This window comes from Balaenoptera acutorostrata, chromosome 3, assembly GCF_949987535.1.
Source record: "Balaenoptera acutorostrata chromosome 3, mBalAcu1.1, whole genome shotgun sequence".
NCBI lineage: Eukaryota > Metazoa > Chordata > Mammalia > Artiodactyla > Balaenopteridae > Balaenoptera > Balaenoptera acutorostrata.
This window is the reverse complement of record NC_080066.1, coordinates 132,171,248-132,192,093: the sequence shown is the minus strand read 5'-3', so window position 1 is coordinate 132,192,093 and position 20,846 is coordinate 132,171,248. Positions and strand designations below refer to the sequence as shown.

Below are 20,846 nucleotides of genomic sequence, written 5' to 3'. Positions count from 1 at the left end.
CAGCTGCTGATTTAAAATTTCAATCCCTTCCATACCTGCGGAAGAGAATCGGTACTCTGGCCTCGAAGTTTGACCACCGTCTCTGAGGAGCTGGAGGTGGAAGAACCAATTTCTTTCACAATCAACCCTAAAGTGAAACGTAGAGAAAAACCAGTGAAGACTTCAAATTATTCATCCCTCTTGCCACTCATCTGACATATACTGCTACCAAGAAGGAAAGGGCAAATATTAACCACTGCCCACAAATCTCACTGTGGCCCTTTGGCGGCAGACGACCAGGGGGGGGATCACATTCTCTCCTTGTGCTGCAGTGAACAGGAGCAGTGAGATACACGTGGGGTTAGAGCACAGGATGGAGGTTAGAAACTGCATTTCCTAAAATAAACTTTTAATTAAGCTATTTATGATGCAGTTGGGAATGAACACAAAGGCTGAAGGTGCAAAGCAATCTCTTTACTGTATCTCCTAAAGCTCCCCCACTCTCCACACAACACTGACTTTGAATTTAACCTGGATACAGCCTCTAGGTCTGGTTCTACTTAGACGAGCAGTGGGTTAAGTGTGGGGCTCGGGCCTCCTCTGGAGTCACACAGATCTGGGTGGGAACTGGGTTCAGGTAAGTTAAGGAGCTGTGTGTCCTGGCCAGTGTCTGTGTGTCCTTGTGTCTGTCTGCTCCTCTTATAAATGGCGCTGAGCCTAGTACCCATCCAACTAAAGAGCAAACGCCCACAAAGGGCTAGGTCCAGGGCCAGCATATGGAACACACTGTGTTCTGGAGGCTCCTCTTGGCCGACGGGGATACCGTGGCACAGGCCTCCTGCAGCAGATCCCACCGGTGAGACACCAAAATGGGAGGCCACGGTGAGAAGTCAGTTCTGGGGCTCTGAGGTCAACGGAGCTCCCTGTCACCTTTTGAATCAACTTTTGAGTCAATCTTCATAGGAAGAAGATGTGGACTAGTGCACTGGTTGGCAATGGGTATGGTTCCTTTTGAATTTCCTTGTAAATGTGCCCTTTCCTACCTGTCAATAATTTGCTCCAAAACCCAGAACCAGCACCAGAAAACTCAGTATCAAGCCTGGTGCTCAGAACACTGAACAGACTCCTGCCAAACTGCCACGAGAACAAAGGATAGAGCAGTACACTACGTCACTACTCAATCTTAGCTCCATGTTTTTAAAACAATGGGCTCACATTGTAGAGATTCTGGCAAACTAGGATGAGGCAAAGAAAATAAAATCATCCATAACCCCATCATCCAGAGAAAAGTCTATTAATATTTTTATGTATATTTTGTCATATACACGTAAACATTTTTATAATTTGAGATCATACTATCTCAACAATTTGTACCGTTTTTCTTACCTAGGTTTCTTATATTATTAAGTATCCTCTGAACCCACTAGCTAAGGAGAGCACCTTCCCGAGGGAGCTCACCAGAGTGTCCATTCAGCTTCTGAGACAGGAGCATGTCCTCTGTGATGTAGATGCACATGTCTGGGCTGACTTCCAGGGACTCTTCGTTCATCCTCTCCAGGTCCCTGGGGTCGTCAACCAACATCTCTATTTCTGACACAGAAGAAGGAAAAGACATTTAGTGACATAAGGGGAAATGGCCACTGTAATTCATAGCCACACCTTGAGGGAGGTTATTTAATTATTCATATTTAAAAATAAATCTGCTAATGAGACTCCACAATAGGAAACTCTAGCGACAATTCTCAACTAGATGCTGCTTCTCTTCTTCACAGGACTGCTGTGTTATCTACATGTCTGCTAATGCCATGATTTGACTGTCAATTATTCTTTCTCTTTAAGAAAAAAGAAAAGCTGTACTAGCATGCTGTGATAACAAAGGGCCCAAGGAGACTGATGGGTCGTTTGCCTCATGCCAAAGCAGACTGTCGACAAGGACAGAATGAGTAGTGCGTGAAGCTCCCCATCACCCATAGCTGCCTTCTCTCAGAGCATTTAGCGACTTGGTTTGATATCCACGTGAATTCTATAGTAAGCACACGTATGCTCTGCAGTTTTCCTTAATGGAATCAGTGTATCTTTTCCCCAAACCTGAATGCTATAGCAATTATTTGAAACAGAAAAATAAAAAAGATGCACACAAGTACTAAGTTTGGCTGATACAGGCTATAGGTCTGATCGTATCTCCTTAACACAGGGTTAAGCAGCCAAATGTTGTGTTTCTTTCTTCTCTATTACTACATCAATTCTACAGAAACAATAATGCGAAAAAACCGGAAGAGAAAAAGCAGAGCATCCCAGACGACAGGTCAGCACTGTTAGCTCGGAGGACCTGGGGGGCAGGTTACCATCATCCTGCAAATCCTCCTCCAGCCGGTCCTTGCCGCCACTCTCCACCCCGGAGGTGTGGGAGCTGCCGTGGCTGGTCATGGAGCTGCAGGTTTTCAGCTTGCGGTGGATGGCGCTGCCGGGGTAGGCATCTTCGGGGCCCGCGTCCCGGGCCTTGGTGTCGGACTCGATGCCCGAGGTGTGAGAGCTGCTGTGGCTGGCGGTGGAGTGACGCGACAGGCGCTTATGCTTCATGCTGCCCGCGCTGCTCCCGCTGGCCCGGGACCGCTTCTCCAGCTGGTCCATGTCGAGGTCCAGGTTGTCGCTGATGTAAGATTCCCGGTACTGCTTCTTCTCTGTGTGGTGAGGAAGACAGCTCGTCATTATATTCAACCAAGGCAGAAGGAACAGCTGATTAGCTGGGGTCAAGCCAAGAACAAGTACAATTTCACATTCAGAAGTGAGTGACTGGAAAGTGTTCATAATTCTGATAGGAGCTCAATTTAAGAAGACTGCAAAATGAATAAAAACCAGTACCATAGATATGAGGCGAGTATTTAACTACTCAAAGAGTTTTAAAGCTTCAAACACCATAGAAGAATGCTACTCAAAGTGTAAGATGGCAGATCACTTCTTGTCTGCAAACTGTTATCGGTCCACAGTGGAATAAGTTCAGGAATTGAGAATAAACATTTAGAAACTTTTAGAGTGATCTGCCATTGCCAGGACATCCACGAATGTGATTTTGAACTTTGCAAAAGGATCGGTCCACAGTGGATTGGAAGTTTTTAAAAATCTGGTCCTTCCCCACAGATAATTTCAAAAGGACTGCTACAGAAACGGTTCAATAAATATACTTATGCTAATTGCCTTTCATTTGATTTGTTCATCTGTTCAATTTGGGCCATTGTTAGCTTAGCTCTAACTGTTGAAGACAATTTAAAATAAAATTATTCTTTTGAGAATTTCTTTCAAAAAATTCTAGAGTTTAGATTTTCATGGATGAAGATTGCTTTTCTCCATTTAGGCTGAATCAGTGAGGTTTTACCATCTATTAAGAACACATAGTAATCACTACTGGTTTGATAATTTATACCCATGTAGCCTCTGATTGAGAAAACTGTTCTTTGATTTAACATGTCAGTACACCTCTTTAACATAGCAAAGACACAATATTGGAAAGTCCCTTTTATCCAATGCTAAACTAACCATTACATAAAGGCACAAAGTTACAACTGAGCTACAGGTGTACAACTGATACAAACATACTATTTTTGAGCTTCAGGTCAGAAATTTAAAACAAAGAAATAGTTAAACTGCCTTGTATCTTTAATACTGATGAGAAGTAACACATTAGAACAATGTTAAAAATGGAGAGTGCATTTGGGGAATGTTAAATTGATATTATTTCAGAAACTGCTGACTATTAGACTAATTGGGTTCTCAAGGGCCTGTTAATGGATTTAATTGTATTGTGTCTTGGTTAAGCAAAAATACTTGCACTCTTGATGTTTGAATTCAGCTCTGAAGTATAATCCCCACAGGCTTCCCCAGAGAGGGAATGAACATCAGCAGGAAGAGAAAATATGCATTCCAGGATGCAAAATGGAAAAAGTGCTTGGAGAAGGTTGTGTGTACATTTCTGGGCTTCAGCCCTTTCATGTCAATTCTAAGGAATCGAGCTGAAACACACAAAGGTGAGTGTGCAGAGCCACAAAGAGGCAGACTGGAACCAGACATCAGAGCCTAACACACACATCACTGCAACAAAAGTACATCCATCTACAGCCCATTTTTTAGGGTTAGACTGGGTTCTAGTGAGTCCTATTTTCTGAAGGCAACAGGAGTTGAGATGAGATGAAGAACTAAAGGGGTTTGCAAAATTCTCATACTTTCTATTCACTGTAGTTTCAATACAATAGCCATGTGGCCCTTGGAAGGGTGGAAAGTAAAGAGAAAAAGTAAAAAAAAAAAAAGTCCTACATGGTGTTCGAGTTCTAAGACAATTGAGAATTGTGGATCTAATAATTTAAAAGCTTTTCTATTTCTTTACAAATAGCCCTTTTACTCCCAAATTTCTGGTAAATTTGGAATCAACTTCAGTTATTCTATACTCACAAGCACAGTCACTAGAAGACAAGCACTTTGCCAACTTGTTTTCTACCTAATAGGAACCTAGCATGAATTACTTCCTGTCAATGTGTCAGCGCAGCCTTGGTGTTCCATGTGCTGGCTTCTATTCCTGTCATCGTGCTTTATCTCCTAGACCCTCTGCAAACATTTAAGAAGCTTCACACTAATCGGTTACAAAATGAGGGAAATGCTGAAATAATTCTGAAATTTATTCTAAGAGATGCAAAATGCAACCTCTCACCCCCTAGTAATCACTGGTGTCAACAGGGCAAATCATCAATGTGCCAGTGTTCTATTTATTCCCTCTATTGTAAAAGCCCACAGACCACCAAGTTTTTCATATGTTATTTTGTAATATAATGCAGTCAATGTGCCCTCTTGACACAGACCTAAGAATAAGCCCTAGCTACTGAATAAAGTTGAGTTGAAAAAAAATTTTAATGACAGAAAGCATTTTTTATCCATCTGTTCTAAATACCATAAGATTCTTGTGATCATTTATACTATAAAATGAGAAAATAGTGTTTCAGACAAGGTGACTCTAGATGAAATTTAATTAAGAAAAATATAGATTCTTTTCATGCTGTGATTTTGGCTAATGTTAATAGCCTTTTTTGTTTAAAATGATGGAGTCCTTAAGTGTGGGTGAGATAACTGGATTCAGGCCAAGGTAAGTCCAAAGAAACTGTTTCAGGTTTTCTTCAGATCTGGAGGGATTTCTAAGCAGAGAAAACTAAAGATGTAAAGGAAAAAAAGCCATCCCCGCAAAATCTATCTATATGTATCCATGTAAACGATCCAATCTGCACCTTTATCATTCCCTCACTGCCCCTACTCACATAAGCCCTCAAATGCACTTGGTGCTATGCTTGGTAACAGACAAAGCCCTCCCCTCTTAACACGACATTCTATGTAATTTTGCTTTAGAACCTGTAGGGGAGGTTTGTTCATTCTTTCAAGCTCTAAGGGGCTCCCGTTAAGGTCACCTAAACAAGAATTTACTAAAATGCTGCCGGCAGAGAGCTGCTGGAATAAGTGAATTTCTCAAGGTGCCAAGTTGGCCATTTAGGAATGTAGCCAACTTGGCAAAATGATGGGCTCTGCACCTAAGCTACCTATGCTCACAAGCTTCCTTGGCGCTTCTGTCCTGTTTAAATTCCTAATCTTCATATCAGCGTCAGAGAGATATATGCATTTATTATACTGATGAGTCATCATGGGAAAGAACTGGCAGTCTGGCAGCAGGGGAAGCCAATACACTTGACAGTGAGACCAGTTCTCTCCGAAGACAGATGCAGTTTGGTGGCAGACAGTGGAAAATGATTCACATTCCAACTGCTACTTAAATTACAATGGCTTCTCCAAACTGGGTCTCATGTAAATTGGCAGACAGCTTTTGAGAGAAATCAATCAGATGCAAACCTCTATAAGGTTTCTGTTTGTTAAGAGAGAAAATGATACAGATGAACCTGTCTGCAAGGCACAAATAGAGACACAGATGTAGAGAACAAACATATGGACCCCAAGGGGGGGAAATGGGAGGTGGGATGAACTGGGAGATTGGGATTGACATATATACACTAATATGTATAAAACAGATAACTAATGAGAACCTGCTGTACAGCACAGGGAATTCTACTCAATGCACTGTGGTGACCTAAATGGGAAGGAAATCCAAAAAAGAGGGGATATGTGTATACACATAGCTGATTCACTTCGTTGTACAGCAGAAACTAACACAACACTGTTAAGCAACTATACCCCAATTAGGAAAAAAAAAAAAAAGAGGACAGGTACTTGTCTCTCTTCTATAGGAAAAGTGAGGTCTGAGAGGTCGAAATCTGTTTCCTATATGGACCTAAGATGAATCTGCATCCTAATGTTCATGCAAATACCCCAAATCGAATCTGATCGAATTACCAAGAATTACTACAAAATGAGTTTGCAAAAAAATCGAAGACAGTAAAAAACCAAATATGCAAAGTAGCATTTTTGGGGATTAGAAGCTAGAGTGTGCCGAACAGGGTAACCACAGGAGATAAAGAGTTAACCATTAGGTTAATACTGTGAAGTTGAAGTCTGCAGCTAGAAGCCCCCATCCCCGTCTTCCTCTCTTCACCATGACTTGACCCCCCTTTCAGGGCCTGGAACTCTGAAGCCCCAAAGGCACTGCTCTATTCTGTGTCTCAGCAAAGCTCCCACAGGACTGGCTGACGAGATCCTCAATTGTAAACCTCTCTCTCCTTTGTTTGTCTTTCTTGCTCAGCCAGACGTGGGGCCTCCTAGCAGTCAACAAGAGGCTGGAGACATTCTGTGACCCACCTTTATTGTCACTCTAACCTAAGGAATAATCAAACTGGAAGGAATTCCAGATAGCCTGTGGATAACAGCACCAAGGTGGATCAGTGTATAAACAAAGCTCTGAGACGCAGATAAAAGCTGATATGCACAGAAACCCTGGCCTGCGCCTTCATGTGGTGGCTTTCTGCAAGAATTCTCAAGCCAAGTGTGGGGAAACCTTACAGAGGCTGTTCTCGAAGGCAGCTAAATGGCAGGGATCATCTCGGATATGCTGACTAGCACTGTGGGAGGTGGGCCTTCCGGGACAGTGCTGAGATGAAACAGGAATGCTGCTGGGGATCTGGAGAGGCCGGTCCCCAGGTCCCACTCTTCAGAAGACTAAAGCCCCAGTTCTTGGCAGCTGTAGAGTACGGGGCCCCGGGTGGCAAGAGCACCATCTGCTTCCCGCCCGAGACCCTGCAGGACCTTCGTTTTCCTCCAGCTTCCGGATGTGGCGCAGGACAGGCTGCAGGTTCATGTAGAGGCGGTGGCTGTTACTCAGGAGCTGCAGCAGGTGTCTGGAGCGCATGGGGCACCCCGTGTAGTAGATGAGCTTCCTGGCTGAGGGCAAGCCATCTGGCAAAATCTCAAACTTCTTCCCCTGTGGAGGGACGGCATGAATCAGATCAGGAAGAAAAGTGTCCTATGTGCCAAGCTCCCCTTCATTTTCTAGTTAGTAAGGAAAACTACAGACTCAGAAATAGATGTATAAAGCTCCATCCAAAATTCCCGGAGGATAAATTACTGTTTTCCCTTTCAAAAATGTCACAGGACAGAGGATTACCAAAAATTCAGGGAAGTGCCTAGCCAGGGCCTTCTGGTTCCATCTTTGGTTTCTCTGGCTGGCCAGGCCATTTACATAATGGAGAAGAGAGGGGCCCATCACAAAAGCATCCTTAAATGTAATCCCAACACCCTAACTCAGTAAACAAGACAACAAATTCTAGAAGGGTAATGCATTCAAATATCTGTTGAACACTTACAATGTACCAAACACTTAGCTAGGCCCTGAGAAAATAACAGTGCAGAGGACAAAGTCCCTACCCCCATGTCACTACATTCTGGTGGGAGAGATGGTAAATAAACACATAAAATAATTGCAGCTTATGATAAATTCTGAGAAGGAAATAAACAAGGAGTTATGATAGTGAACAATAAAGGATATCTATTTAGGGTTTAGAAAAAATGAAAAACTCTCTAGTTGGATAAAAGAGGGAGCCGGAAGCCAGAAGGATAGTTAGAGTGATGAGACAGGAAGGAGAAATAAGAGATGGAAGTAGCGTAAGTATCTTTCTGTCAGTAGAGGAATCTCATTCATTAGGTTTGGGATCATTAACGTAAAGTTCTAAGTTGAGGGCGAGGGTTTGGCAAAGTTCCTTACAGTTATGGAATGTTATTAACTCCTTTAACTTTCCTGACAATGAATAGGGCAGCAGGACTACAGAAAGGAATATTCCAGGCACAGTGATTCTCAGCTGGAGAGGAGAGATAAAGCAAAGAGGGAGGCATATTCTAACTACACACTTAACGTCAGTGCAAAGCAATATGGGTTTGTGTAACTCAGACGTGGATGGAATTTCTTACCTCTCGACTTTACATTTTAAAAGGAACCAACATTGGATCTCAATGCTAGAATGCTTATAACTTACACTTAATGAGCACTAAGCATGTATTAACTCACTTAATCCTCACAAGTCTATGGGGTGGGGGGGGGGACAGTCAATTATCCCCATTTTGGAATGAAGAAACCAAGGCACAGAGATGTTAAGTGATTTGCCCAGGGTCACACAACTAGGCAGGGCTGGGCTGGCTGCAAGAAGAATCATCTGGGAAGTTTGCCAAGATAGATTCCTGGTCTCCACCCCAGACCTACTGAATCAAAAATCTCTTAGGTGAGGATGATGAGGCCCAGAAATCTAAATAAGCTCCTCAGATGCGAGTGATGCACAACTAGATTCAGGAACCACTGGGTGCAGGACCCTTAAGAAATTCAATTTCTATAAATGTATTTTATTACTTCTTAACTGGGGACATGAAGGGGGCAAGTGGGGTAATAATTTGCTCATTTACAAATAGCTCCACTCCCTTCCCAAAGAGCTTGAACGAGAAAGAGCCAGCGAGTAGGAGGCAGGTCAGGCCCCATTTAATGTATGAGTGAAGTGAAATCAGATTGGACTGTGCCCAATGTAAAGTCAGAAACAGGTCTTTTAACTCCCAGGGCAGTGTGGAGTCAGTGCCCAAATGCTATTTGGCAACAGAGCCCTTTATTTATATAGGCCATCTTCCTGATGGAAAGAAAGAAGCACATGTGTCCTAATCCTTATCTTCCTCCTTTCTTTGTGTATTTTTTCCAATAATTTCTGAACAAAGCGAAATTATGAATTTTAACGACCACTAGAAATACATATAATTAACTGTAATTCTTTGAACCCTCCCGCAAATGGATACAGCTGACAAAACAGTGAAACAGCTGGGAAAAATCAAGAATCTGCTCCAACAAAAGAAGGTGTATCATTCTCAATAATCTAAAAGTAAAAGTACTTTTCCCGTTAAGAATGGCAGTCCTTTCTTTATAATGATGAGTTTCAACAGACAGATATTAATAGAAACATCTTTTTATATCACTCTTTATTCTTTGCTCAAGAGAAGTTAACTTCCACAAGAACTGGCCAACCCCCATGCTAGAGTAATTTACCCTCTGATTACAGCTTTCTGTTTTCTAATCCCTCTGCTGTACATTTTTAAAAACAATTCTGTTTGATGAATTCATCTTGAACTTTTCCCATCACATTTCTTCTGAAACTAGAATAACTTAGGGTAGAGTGGTGGGGACCAGATACACAAATTAAAATTAGTGATTTCTTTTGCTATAAGACTCTGTTTTAGGTTCACTACTGAAAAGTGGCAAGGATTATAATTATAGCACATGCATAAGAATATAAGACAGCTAACTAACTATTTCCATCTTCAATTTTGAGAAAATATCAAGTTTTGTGCCTGAAACAATATTTTGTTTAAAAAAACAAAACAAAAAACAATACAAGTCCACAAAAACAAAAAACTGAGTATTTTAAGTCAGTTATTTTAAACTTACCACAAACACCAACTTTCCAACATTGGTCCAAGGGAAATCATAAAGTAATTGTTTCTCTTCATCTAAATTCTGTGGAAAGAATTATAAGAGTTACTTATAACTCTTACAAGTAATGCACAGAGAGTTACTGAGGAAACTGACAGATATTCTAAAATAGCTCTAACTTCTTTCCCAGAAAACTAAAATACAGTAATTAAAATCTGAAAGAAGTCCCCAACTCTCTTTGGAGATATGCAGACAGTAATTAAAAGAGGAGTGATACAATTCTGTCGCTTTTGGTTCCTGAGTGACTGCGTTAACCTGCCCTTTTAAGGCAATCTTTTCCCTTCTGGCCTATCCCTAAATTTAAATAAAAAGTCCAGAAGACTCAGGCATTCAAGAGATGAGATAAGGCACTCAGACTTTCATAACTGGATACTTTGCCTATATCGAAGATAAGGCATCCTTTCATTCTCCCCCGTCTCACAGAGGGAGGCACTCTCTCCCTTGTTGATGGCTATAGCATAAAACCATCCCACCTGCAAAAGGATGATGGTAACTACTTACTCAAGGGACAGGTTTTATCAGAAAATTGTAACGGAAATTAAAATGTCTGGTCAGTCACTGTATTAAAAAGTCATTTTTCCTTCCACAGTTATAGATGTACCAGATGATAAAAAAGAATATTAAAAATTAATGACACACAAAGAAAAATGTCTGGATATTAATGATCTGTGAGTGATGAACTGGGGCCAATCTTTGGTTTGTTGTTTTCTGTTCTAGAGGACTTACTAGTGTCAAGGATCAGACTGCTTCACTTCGTCTATCCCACATTATCTACATCTGTGCTAGACAAACAGGAAGTAACGACCAATCAATGGCTGGAAATGGACCAGTGAACCTATCGCAGGACCAGGCAGGCACAGTGCCACAGTAAGACATAGTGGATGCCATTTGACACTTACTTCCCTTTAACTAACCTGAAAAATCTGTATTCCCCGCATGGTCAATCCAAGGGTCAGAGAAGCTTCAATTTCCCTTTTATCCTATAGGAATAAAATTGTATGAAAAAGTATATTTTTCTTCTACAATGAACAATTCAGCACCAAAGAAAAGAACCAAAGATAAATTTCAGGATTAGAAAGCTTTTGACTTAAAATAACTTTGCTTGTCTTTCTGCATCCCTTGTTTTCTGTAAGATTTAAGAAAATCATGGGCACATATTAAATCAGTAATGGTATTTTCTACTTTCTAAATCCCTGCGATTTCAAAGTTTTAGTGTTTTTACTATATTATATACACTTTCATATCTGACAATATTCTAAATATTTGTGTTACTGAGAACTCCAGTAAGTAAGACTATTTTGCTGCTTTTACATCATTTTTTTTAATCTTCTCTCTTATGCTTAATCTTTTCTCAGAAGTTAGAATCTTGAATATAAGGTTGTAGTTATATTCTGAGGTGTACTAGACTTTATGTGTTTAAAACTGGTTAAATCTCCCAACTCTGAAAACAAAGTCAGAGGCAAGCCTGAATAGTTAATGCTCTTTCATGAAGATAGCTAATAAAGCTATAAAAGCTTTACATTTAGTTAGTCTTGAAAGAAAATACTTATGTTTAAGAAGTTCAATTATCACTTGCCAATATGATATACATTCTACCAGCTAAACCATAAACTAAAAAAAAAAATACTACAACAAGTATAAGGGAAAAAGTTGTACAATTAAGAATGTATTCTGAACTTGGCCACATCTTCTAAGTGCTCATCTGTAACAAGTGGATATAAGGTATAAAGTTCAAAATAGAAAATAAAATTGCTGAGTAACTAAAACATTTTCATTATGAGATTTCTCAATAAAAACAATAAATGAGTACATGCAGATCTTTATTACATTTACTGCCAGTTTTTGCATGATCATGGAAAGGGATATTTTTAGAAAATGCATCCTTACCTGGCATAGTAAAGAGAAGCCACAGCCTATTTTCACTATTGGGGCTGTTTTTTCCCACTAATACGCTTCACATCAAGAAAGGCACATACAGTACAGACTTAACAGGAGAAACCAATCCATCACTATGAGCTTAGGCCAATTTCCCTTTCAAGGCTGTTCTGATTGCTTCCTGAAATAAGATTGTGCTCATAAAAATGCTGGTCATGCGTGTATGAGGTGTGTATTACTGGGAAAGAGGCACAGAGGTTTTTTGTTGTTGTTGTTCTTGTTGTTTTAAGTTTCCTGTCTTCTGTCTCCATTTTATTAACAGTCCTTACATGACACAGTTTTAATGGCGGCCACGTGATTTCTTTAAAGAATGAAAATTCTGCCTATAAGGAAAAAATATCTATTTCCCCACCTCATTGAGTTCATTAATATTAGTTATCTTGTTTTAAGCAGACCAGAGTGATTTTCTATGACACATAAAAGTAGTGCACTTTAAGCAAATGGAAAGATTAATTTTTACATGAAAGATAAATTGGAGATATCTACTTCACTAAAGGATTCCTAATAGGATCTTAATAGGATTCTTTAAAATACCAAAGCTTCCCTAGAAAATAAAAAGTAACCAATATTTACTGAGCATTCACTAATGTGCCAGGCACTCCATCTGGTTATTTCAGATTCACCATCTTGTTGAATCTTCCCAACCTGTGATATGTATAGGATCATTCCCACTTAACAGATGCCCAGGATTGTAGCAACAGTTGCCTAGGATCCCAGCATGAGTGAATGCTGATGGAGGGTTTATAAAGCCACAGTCTTGCTGATATATCATTCATACTTCTAATACATTTAAAAATATAAATTTATTGTCAAAAAATGTCATTTATTTGCATTTTCTCATATAAATTGAGGTGTCACAATGAACTCCCTTAAAAGAAAAAAAAGAATTCAGTCTACCAGGAATTCAGCTGAAGAGATCTTGTGGAACTCTATGCCTTTGAAAGATGACAGGGCATTAACAGTGCATCTCTTGTGCATGAAAGAGAAAAAATAACATCCTTTGCTCTCTTTTCAAGTCTTTTGAACCAGCCAGGAAAATTACCCAGCAATATATCCAAACTACGGTCTAGTCTCCAATTGTCTAGTTATGCTAATCTTACCACAAAGGATGTAGGAGAGATAACAAACCTAATAATAACAATGATAATGGTAAAGGCAACACATTTAATTTCATGCCTAACACATGCTGGGTACTGTTTTAAGCACTTTTCACCCACTAATTCCTTTAGTCTTCTATAAACCTCAGAGTTTATTGGGTATGTTACCATCCTCATTTATCTATGGGGAAACTAAAGCACAGAGAGGCTAAGTAACATGCCTAAGGTTACACAGTAAGGGGTGAAGCTGGGATTTAATCCCAGCAAGGTAGGCCCAACAGACCACACTCTGAACCACTTCATCCTATTTGGTTGGAGAAGAAATATACCTTTGAATACTTAAGTGGGAATTCAAGGGTTCTTGCCATGGAAGTGATACTTGTGAAATAGGGAGAGGAGTGGGAAGGAGGAGCAGGAGAGAAGACAGAACGTGATAAATAGTACTGCCAGTGATTCCCTGCAGAGCCCGCCCCAGTTATTATTTGGGTCTGTGACCTCTGACCCAGGATGGAAAAATGAGGCTAGAGACACAAGAACACAAAACACAAGGACACAGGAGAAAGGCAGTAACAAACTTTAGAGTGACAGCACAGAGTCAGTGGTTTAAGCACACAGGCTCTTGTCAAGTAGACCTGGGTTGAATCCTGGCTCTTATTAGTTTTGTGATCTTTGGTGTGTATCCTGGTCTGTAAAATGAAGATTACAGTCCTATCTTATAGCTATGAGGATTTTAAAAAGAGGATAAATATAAAGTGGCCCCATAAACACAATACTCAATAAACATTAGCTATTGTGGTGATGTTCTTATTACTAATGGATACATGCAGGTACGGCTTCACTTCAAGGAGTATTAAAAATCACTGATCGAACAAGTTGCAAATGTTACTCCCCAAGGCAGAAATGCAGATTTGGGAAGGAGAAAAATAACTATTTCATAATCACTGAAATGCCAGATGCACAACCTACAGCCACTTGTTATCTCAATACTAAGACCATTAAAGAGACTCCGTTCTGCTCCCAGGACTGAGGAAAAGCATCATTGACTCCAAGACTGACCAATGATGACAAACAGCGCTTGAAATGAAACTCTTTTAAAAGCCCATTAAAAAAAATTAAAATGACAACTTTCAATAAAAGCTTCTCCTGATCAAGGAGGTACGGCTGCAGACCTACTGCAGTTTTGTACCTTATACAATCTGTAGTAATGGACGGCAACATCATCCAGTCGGACGGCCTCTTTGATATATTTAAGATGAGCTTCAGAAGCTGTCAGTGCGAACTGATCTTTGTGCATGTTTGGAATGTGCTTCAGGATGTAGTCCTTTCCTCTCTTGGAAACAACCTGTTGGGATACAATGGGAGCGCAATGCAACATTTGTTGGAGGGATGCAAATACTACCCTCATCCCCAAATGATGAAAGGATGAGAACCGAAAATAGGCCATGTAAACTGGCTGATTTCCATTAGAAAATTCCCACGCTTATTCTTTTTTGATCATCTGTTATGTGACCTGGCTGAATCAGCTAATACTAGAAGCGACAGAGTCAATTTAGCTGTAGTACTCCATATCTAAGAAGAAAAATCACAAGAAATGGGAAAAATATGTTCTCTTGGCTTTAAAATCACCAACAAAGAAAAACCATGCAAACTTGCACAATTTTGTCCACCTCACTGCTTATACTTGCAGAATTACTGGTACCATGAAATGCAGCCACTGTCAGCACATCTTCAGGTTCCGGATCCTACTTAACTCTTCTAAAATTACAGCCACAGAGTGGGAGGTTCTAAATGCTAATCCGAAGAAAGCAGGGGACTGCGAGGAATTCTCAGAAACATTTCTGGTTTTTGCATAAGAGGCTGATATGAACACTTTACTCGAATGCTTATGAGAAAACAGTTTCACGCAAATATTCATTACAATTCACTGCGACTTCAGTTTTCATCAGACAGTAGTAGTCAAAGCTTTTAGATATCAAAAATATACAGTATCCAGTAGCTGCAGGCTCAAAGAAAGGTGTTGATAAGTTAAAAGTCTTAGCTGGTTTCACGAAGATTATAAAATATGGAAAGAATTATGCAAAGTGAACAAAAAGCATTTTAGTGCTTAAAATGACCAGGATTTGAAAAGTAGAGAATTTTTAGTTTTATCATTGTTTTTATAGTTCCTGATGTTTTGTTTCTTCCTATGAATATTTTAAGGAGAATTACACATGATGAGTTATTGGCCAATAATCAAGTTTTGCTGAGAACTCAAGTTACAGATTTTTCTTTCTAGCTTCCTTTTACATGGAGATCACCTAAATCAGTACTTGTCAACCTTTTTCAGGTCAAAGAACCCCTAGAAAATAATATCTGTAAGGGCAATGAAGCAGATGATTTTGGTGGTCGCAAGGGTTGAGGAAGCTGGTATCTCAGCACCCTGGGTGCGATGGCACACTAATGGGAAGCTCTGCTTTAAAGACCAAGGGTCACTGAGTACCTGTTGATAACTAGGGAATGTAAATACAGGTTAATTTTGGCCCAACAGACATTGCTATGTAATAGCCTGACATCTTTTGTGGGTTTTCTTGAACAACTGAAGCACAGTCAGCCAGTGAACAAAAGCTTATATTGAGCACCGTGATGTGAAATGCTGAAGAAACAGAAAAGGTTAAGTTTACGCCTGTCCTTTAGAATATGCTAACAAACACTTAGATCACTGGGTGCAAGAGACAAACAGAGCATTTGAAAATAAAATACTTATGTTCAGGGTCTTACTGAGTCCAGAGGAGGGGCACTGGGCACCTAGACGGTCTGCCCAGGGAACCACACCTGAGCTGATGAGCACGAGTAGCCAGGTAAAACAGGGAGGGGGCCTCACCAGCTAAAGGAGCTGCAGACAGAAAGGCCCAATGTGTGAAACACCACAGTAGGTGTGCAGACACAGGAATTGCTGGGTGTTGCTAGAGCACAACACACAAGGTGCAGGACAACCAGAAAGGAAGCTGGAAAGGCTGGCAGGGACCACATGCTGGGAAGTTCCTAGGTCATGCTTGGGAGCCAGGGCTTCACTCTGCAGATGAAGGTTTAAATCAGAAGCAAAATCAACTCCTCTGCAAGCTGTGAGTAAAGCCTGAAGCAGGGGCACGCGTCTGCAGGAGTGCTGATGAGAGCTGGAGGCTGGGAAACATGAAGAACCACGACGGGGAGGACACGTGGTAATGTTTAGGAAGTTAAGAGCAAGAAAAATACAAGAGGATCTTATTTCTTAAGCTGGGTGATGCGGAATCAAGGGTCTATGTTAGAGGATGTTCTCGTCGACTGGATGGGGCAGGGAGAAAGGAGGGTGATAAGAAAGAGCCCCGAGTGACTCAAGTTTCTGGGTGATCAGGTGGATGGCAGTGCCACCGGCTGAGGTTAGGAACACAGAGAACTGAGGTGGGAAGAAGACGAATTTGATTTGGGACATTCTGAGGGTGAGGTGCCTATGGGTAAACAGCTGTCTTACAGACATAGGGGAGAGAAACAGATTCAGGAGGTGCCAGCACATAGGTGGTTGTAAAAAGCATTAATTTGGAGGAGATCTCCCGGGATGTGAGTGACTAAGTGTCAAATGCAGCAGAGAAATTCAGGAAAAGAAGTGAAAAGTGTCCAACGGATTTGGCAATTTAAAGGTCACCGCTGGCTTTAAGGACAGCACCATGAGTGGAGGGGGTGGTGAGCAAAGAAGGCAGATGGATGTGGGTTGAGGATTACACGTCGAAGTAAAGAAGCTAAAAAATCAAATATACGTCGTCACTTTTTCAAGAAGCTTTACTGAGAAGGGAAGGCGAGATTGGTAGGTCTTCTTTCCCTCCCTCCTTTCTTCCCTGAGGATGGGGAGGTGTGAACCAAACAAAGTATGTTCTGACTTAAGAAGAGTTAGTTGGGATAGAGGCTGAAGATACGGGAGAGAGAGAGACGTCTCAGCAGAGACCTAGAGGAAGAATGGGAAGCAATATCAACAGGGTGGGGATGGAGAAAGGACCTCTGAGACAGTCAGTGCTCATATAACCTAAGTTTTCTTGCTGAACTAAGGGGGTGGCTCCTCTTTTGAGAGTGAAGGAGATGGTGGTCAGATCAAGCAGTTTACTTATATTTGTTTCCTCAACACAGGAGAAGCTGTGAATGATCTCACCTTTTAAAGAGTAATGTTGGGCTTCCCTGGTGGCGCGGTGGTTGAGGGTCTGCCTGCCAGTGCAGGGGAGACGGGCTCGAGCCCTGGTCTGGGAGGATCCCGCATGCCGCGGAGCAACTGGGCCCGTGAGCCACAACTACTGAGCCTGCGCGTCTGGAGCCTGTGCTCCGCAACAAGAGAGGCCGCGATAGTGAGAGGCCCGCGCACCGTGATGAGGAGTGGCCCCCGCTTGCCGCAACTAGAGAAAGCCCTCGCACAGAAACGAAGACCCAACACAGCCAGAAATGAATAAATAAATAAATAAATTTATTAAAAAAAAAAATAAAATAAAATAAAGAGTAATGTTTTTCTCCCTTCGAAGGGAAAAAATGCTGCTTGAATTAAGAGTAAATAAGAAGGTCAAGGCCATGTAAATGCCAAAAGAAGGCTGGCAAATTCCAAGTTCCACCATCTTTAGGATGGATAGCAATCCTCTTCCTCATAAGCCATAAGCAGATTGAGTCCATCGAGAGACTGTATGTGTCACGCTCTCAAGTGTGAAATGTGTATCTGGGCGTGATGGAGGGTGTACTGGCCATCAAACATCTGGGTTCCCAGTTCTTATAGCAGCATGACTACCCACACAATGAACTAGAAATGTGCTAGAGAAAACACTTTAGAATTTGAAAACAGTGCCTACCCAAGACGGGAAGTAAGCCTCGGGCTCAAAGTATTTTCCATAGTGCTTATTCCTTTTGAAGTTCCCAAGATCAGCCTGCAGCGCGAAGGCTGCCAGCAGGAAGTAGGCCTCCTCTCGGAGCACACACTGGGAATGAAGAACTTGTTTTCTCAGGTGCCAGTAATAATAGTATCTTGCTGCTCTGTCACTAGGAAAATAAAACAGAACTCACATTTTGATGGAACAATCTAAAGGCATGTAAACAGAACCCAAATCCTGCTATCCATCTGGTGACAAGAGCTCTTCTGTTCCTGCTCCCTCCTTCCCCCTCCCTCCTCACTCACTGAAAAGGGGTAGGTTGTAGCTAATACCTGATTGCTGCCTAACTGCTGCTTCACCAAGGTCGCAGAGCGTCAGGACCCCAAGTCAGACTACCCAGACTGCAAAAATAACACTTCCTATGGCCAACAGCATTTGATTCATTCAGACAATGGAAAACAGATCTGAATCATTCCACTCCAATATGGGATATACTACATTGAACAAGTATTAGAATAGAAGCCTAGGCATCTGTTGTCTGTATTAAAATAATTTTGCTACAATAATGCTGCACACATGACACAAATAAGAACAAATTTGAGGAGACAATCCTGGCTTGAATGTTATGCTGTCCTTTTTCGTTTTGTTTTTCATCTGAGCACATTACAAATACACTAAGGCCCTTTTCAAAATATTTCTGTTTATATGCCCTACTAGAAAAGAATTTGCCTATGAATAGTCTTTTTTTTTTTCCTCTAAGAATGAATAAACTGAAAACTCTCCTTAAATCTTTTTTTTTTTTTAATTAAGTGGCTGTTACTTTATGGGTGTGATTTTATAGGCACATGTTATCAGAATCATGATAGTCGTCACAAATGGAAATACTAATAGTGCACTCATTACAATCCATTGAGGTCAGAAATAAATACAGTCCCCATTAAATACACTGAGTAAGAAGTGCTGACTGGGGAAAAATATGGTCAAGCTCCAAAAAATGTCACAGACAAACAGGACGCCTCTGTGATCAAAGTAAAAATGCAAGAAAAAAATGTATGTGTGTGTGTGTGTGTCTGTGTGTCTGTGTATGTACTTAATGAGTATTTGTCTTCCTATTATTTTAGGTTGAATGTTTACCTGAGATTAATAGCTCATTAGTTGATGATAATAAAAACATACTGGTTTACTTTAACCAAGAGTGTGTTTAAAAATGAAAAGTTTAAAATTTAAAAATAAAGCATTTATGTAATTTTTTTTCCCTTATGACTTTTCAGAGCACTTCTTTTTATAATGTTGAGTACACAGTGTTTGGACTAGCTCATCACTGGGGAAAAGGGCAGAAGTGTGGATCAATTAAACATTCATTAGTCCCAGGGGGCTAATTAGTGGCTAAATAATATATTTTCCTTCTTTCCAGCACATTCCATTCCAATTAAGTAAACTGAGTAAAAGTTTTATATAAACTGAGAATAACTAGAAAAGTTTCTCTGCTTTAAAAACATTCTTTACGGGCTAATATTTTTTACTTTTTAATTTGCATGTGGCAGTAACATAGATATTAAGAGCAAATCTCAGATACAACTCATTAGCCACATGTATCTTTGTCCCTTTTATGTGGGGTTTCTCAAAATTTTAAAATAAATAAGTAAAGCATAGAGTTCACATTTCTAGTATTTTCTATCAGCCAACAAAATCACCTCAAAGTCTTCCAGCACTGAATCCTCCTATACAAATAATAAACTGAGCTTCTAAACTGGGGAATTCTGAGTCTGTATCATGAGCACAGTATTATTCATGCATCTGCCTCCAGAAAAAGAATCAATTACCTGCCCTTGCCAAACTGCATCTAAGATTCACACAGGATACCTCCACTGGGCGTAATCTTAGCTTTAAAGCTACTGCCAAGAACAGAAGCAAGACCCCAAAAGTGAAAAGAAAACCAGGCTATATAAACACCCATGCATTTTTATAGGACAGAGTTCCTGCTGCTGTTCCACTCCCCACACCACCACCAGAAAAGAATATAATCCGTTAACCAACTTTCCACTTTACACAAGAGTGCTAGCTCTTTCTTAAAGGAAATATCTTTTTGGTGACTGATTTGTTATTGAAAATGTGGAGTAGAGAAAATGTGAGCTGATGAGATTGTTAACATTTTCACTGATAGTCTAACATTATCACTCATTCATTCAACACATGTTTATTGAGTGTCTACTGTACCTCTGTTTTAGGGACTGAAGATACATGCGTGCGTAAAAATATTTTTTAAAAATCCCTGCTCTTTTATATTCTAGCAGGTGGAGACAAACAATAAACACAAGTACTTTATCTGATATGTTAGAGGATGAGTACTGTAGAAAAATAAAGGTTCGGAATTTCTCCCTGTCCTCATACCTGATCAATCGACCATTTTCCACATAGTACTGCACGCGGAAGTGGATGATCATAGGGGGTCCAAACTGGTCAATACCCTAAACAAAGACATGCGTAAAAATCAGGCTGTTTTTAGTTACTTCAAAAGTGGGTTTCAAAAACAACAAATACCATTATTTACAAGTTACTTTTTTTTTTTAAGGAATTCCTTTATTTTTATTTATTTATTTATTTATTTATTTATTTATTTATTTATTTATTTATGGCTGTATTGGGTCTTCGTTTCTGTGCGAGGGCTTTCTCTAGTTGCGGCATGCGGGGGCCACTCTTCATCGCGGTGCAGTGCGCGGGCCTCTCATTATCGCGGCCTCTCTTGTTGCGGAGCACAGGCTCCAGACGCGCAGGCTCAGCAATTGTGGCTCACGGGCCTAGTTGCTCCGTGGCATGTGGGATCTTCCCAGACCAGGGCTCGAACCCGTGTCCCCTGCATTGGCAGGCAGATTCTCAACCACTGCGCCACCAGGGAAGCCCTACAAGTTACTTTTTCAACACTGAAAGGTTTGATCTACTTCTAATGAGTAGGGGCTTGCAGCGGGTAGACAGTTGTCTCAGTTGTCCTAGATGGATACCAGGTTTATGCGAAAACGGGAAGTTTTATAACTATATCTGATACTC

General features: G+C 40.6%; 1 protein-coding gene across 3 annotated transcripts in view; it reads right to left on the bottom strand.

Moving 5' to 3' along the window:
- The window catches only part of FRMD6 (FERM domain containing 6), an 84,709-nt gene that overhangs the window by 10,089 nt on the left and 53,774 nt on the right, over window positions 1–20,846 (bottom strand). For all 3 annotated transcript variants that reach the window (XM_057543192.1, XM_057543194.1, XM_057543193.1), the window contains exons 5-13: window positions 20,193–20,269; window positions 17,784–17,970; window positions 14,135–14,290; window positions 10,831–10,896; window positions 9,872–9,940; window positions 7,204–7,378; window positions 2,325–2,660; window positions 1,438–1,569; window positions 36–127 (exon numbers count right to left, since the gene is read on the bottom strand). In XM_057543192.1, coding sequence (XP_057399175.1) covers window positions 36–127; window positions 1,438–1,569; window positions 2,325–2,660; window positions 7,204–7,378; window positions 9,872–9,940; window positions 10,831–10,896; window positions 14,135–14,290; window positions 17,784–17,970; window positions 20,193–20,269 — 1,290 coding nt within the window. The remainder of the gene's footprint in view (window positions 1–35; window positions 128–1,437; window positions 1,570–2,324; window positions 2,661–7,203; window positions 7,379–9,871; window positions 9,941–10,830; window positions 10,897–14,134; window positions 14,291–17,783; window positions 17,971–20,192; window positions 20,270–20,846) is intronic.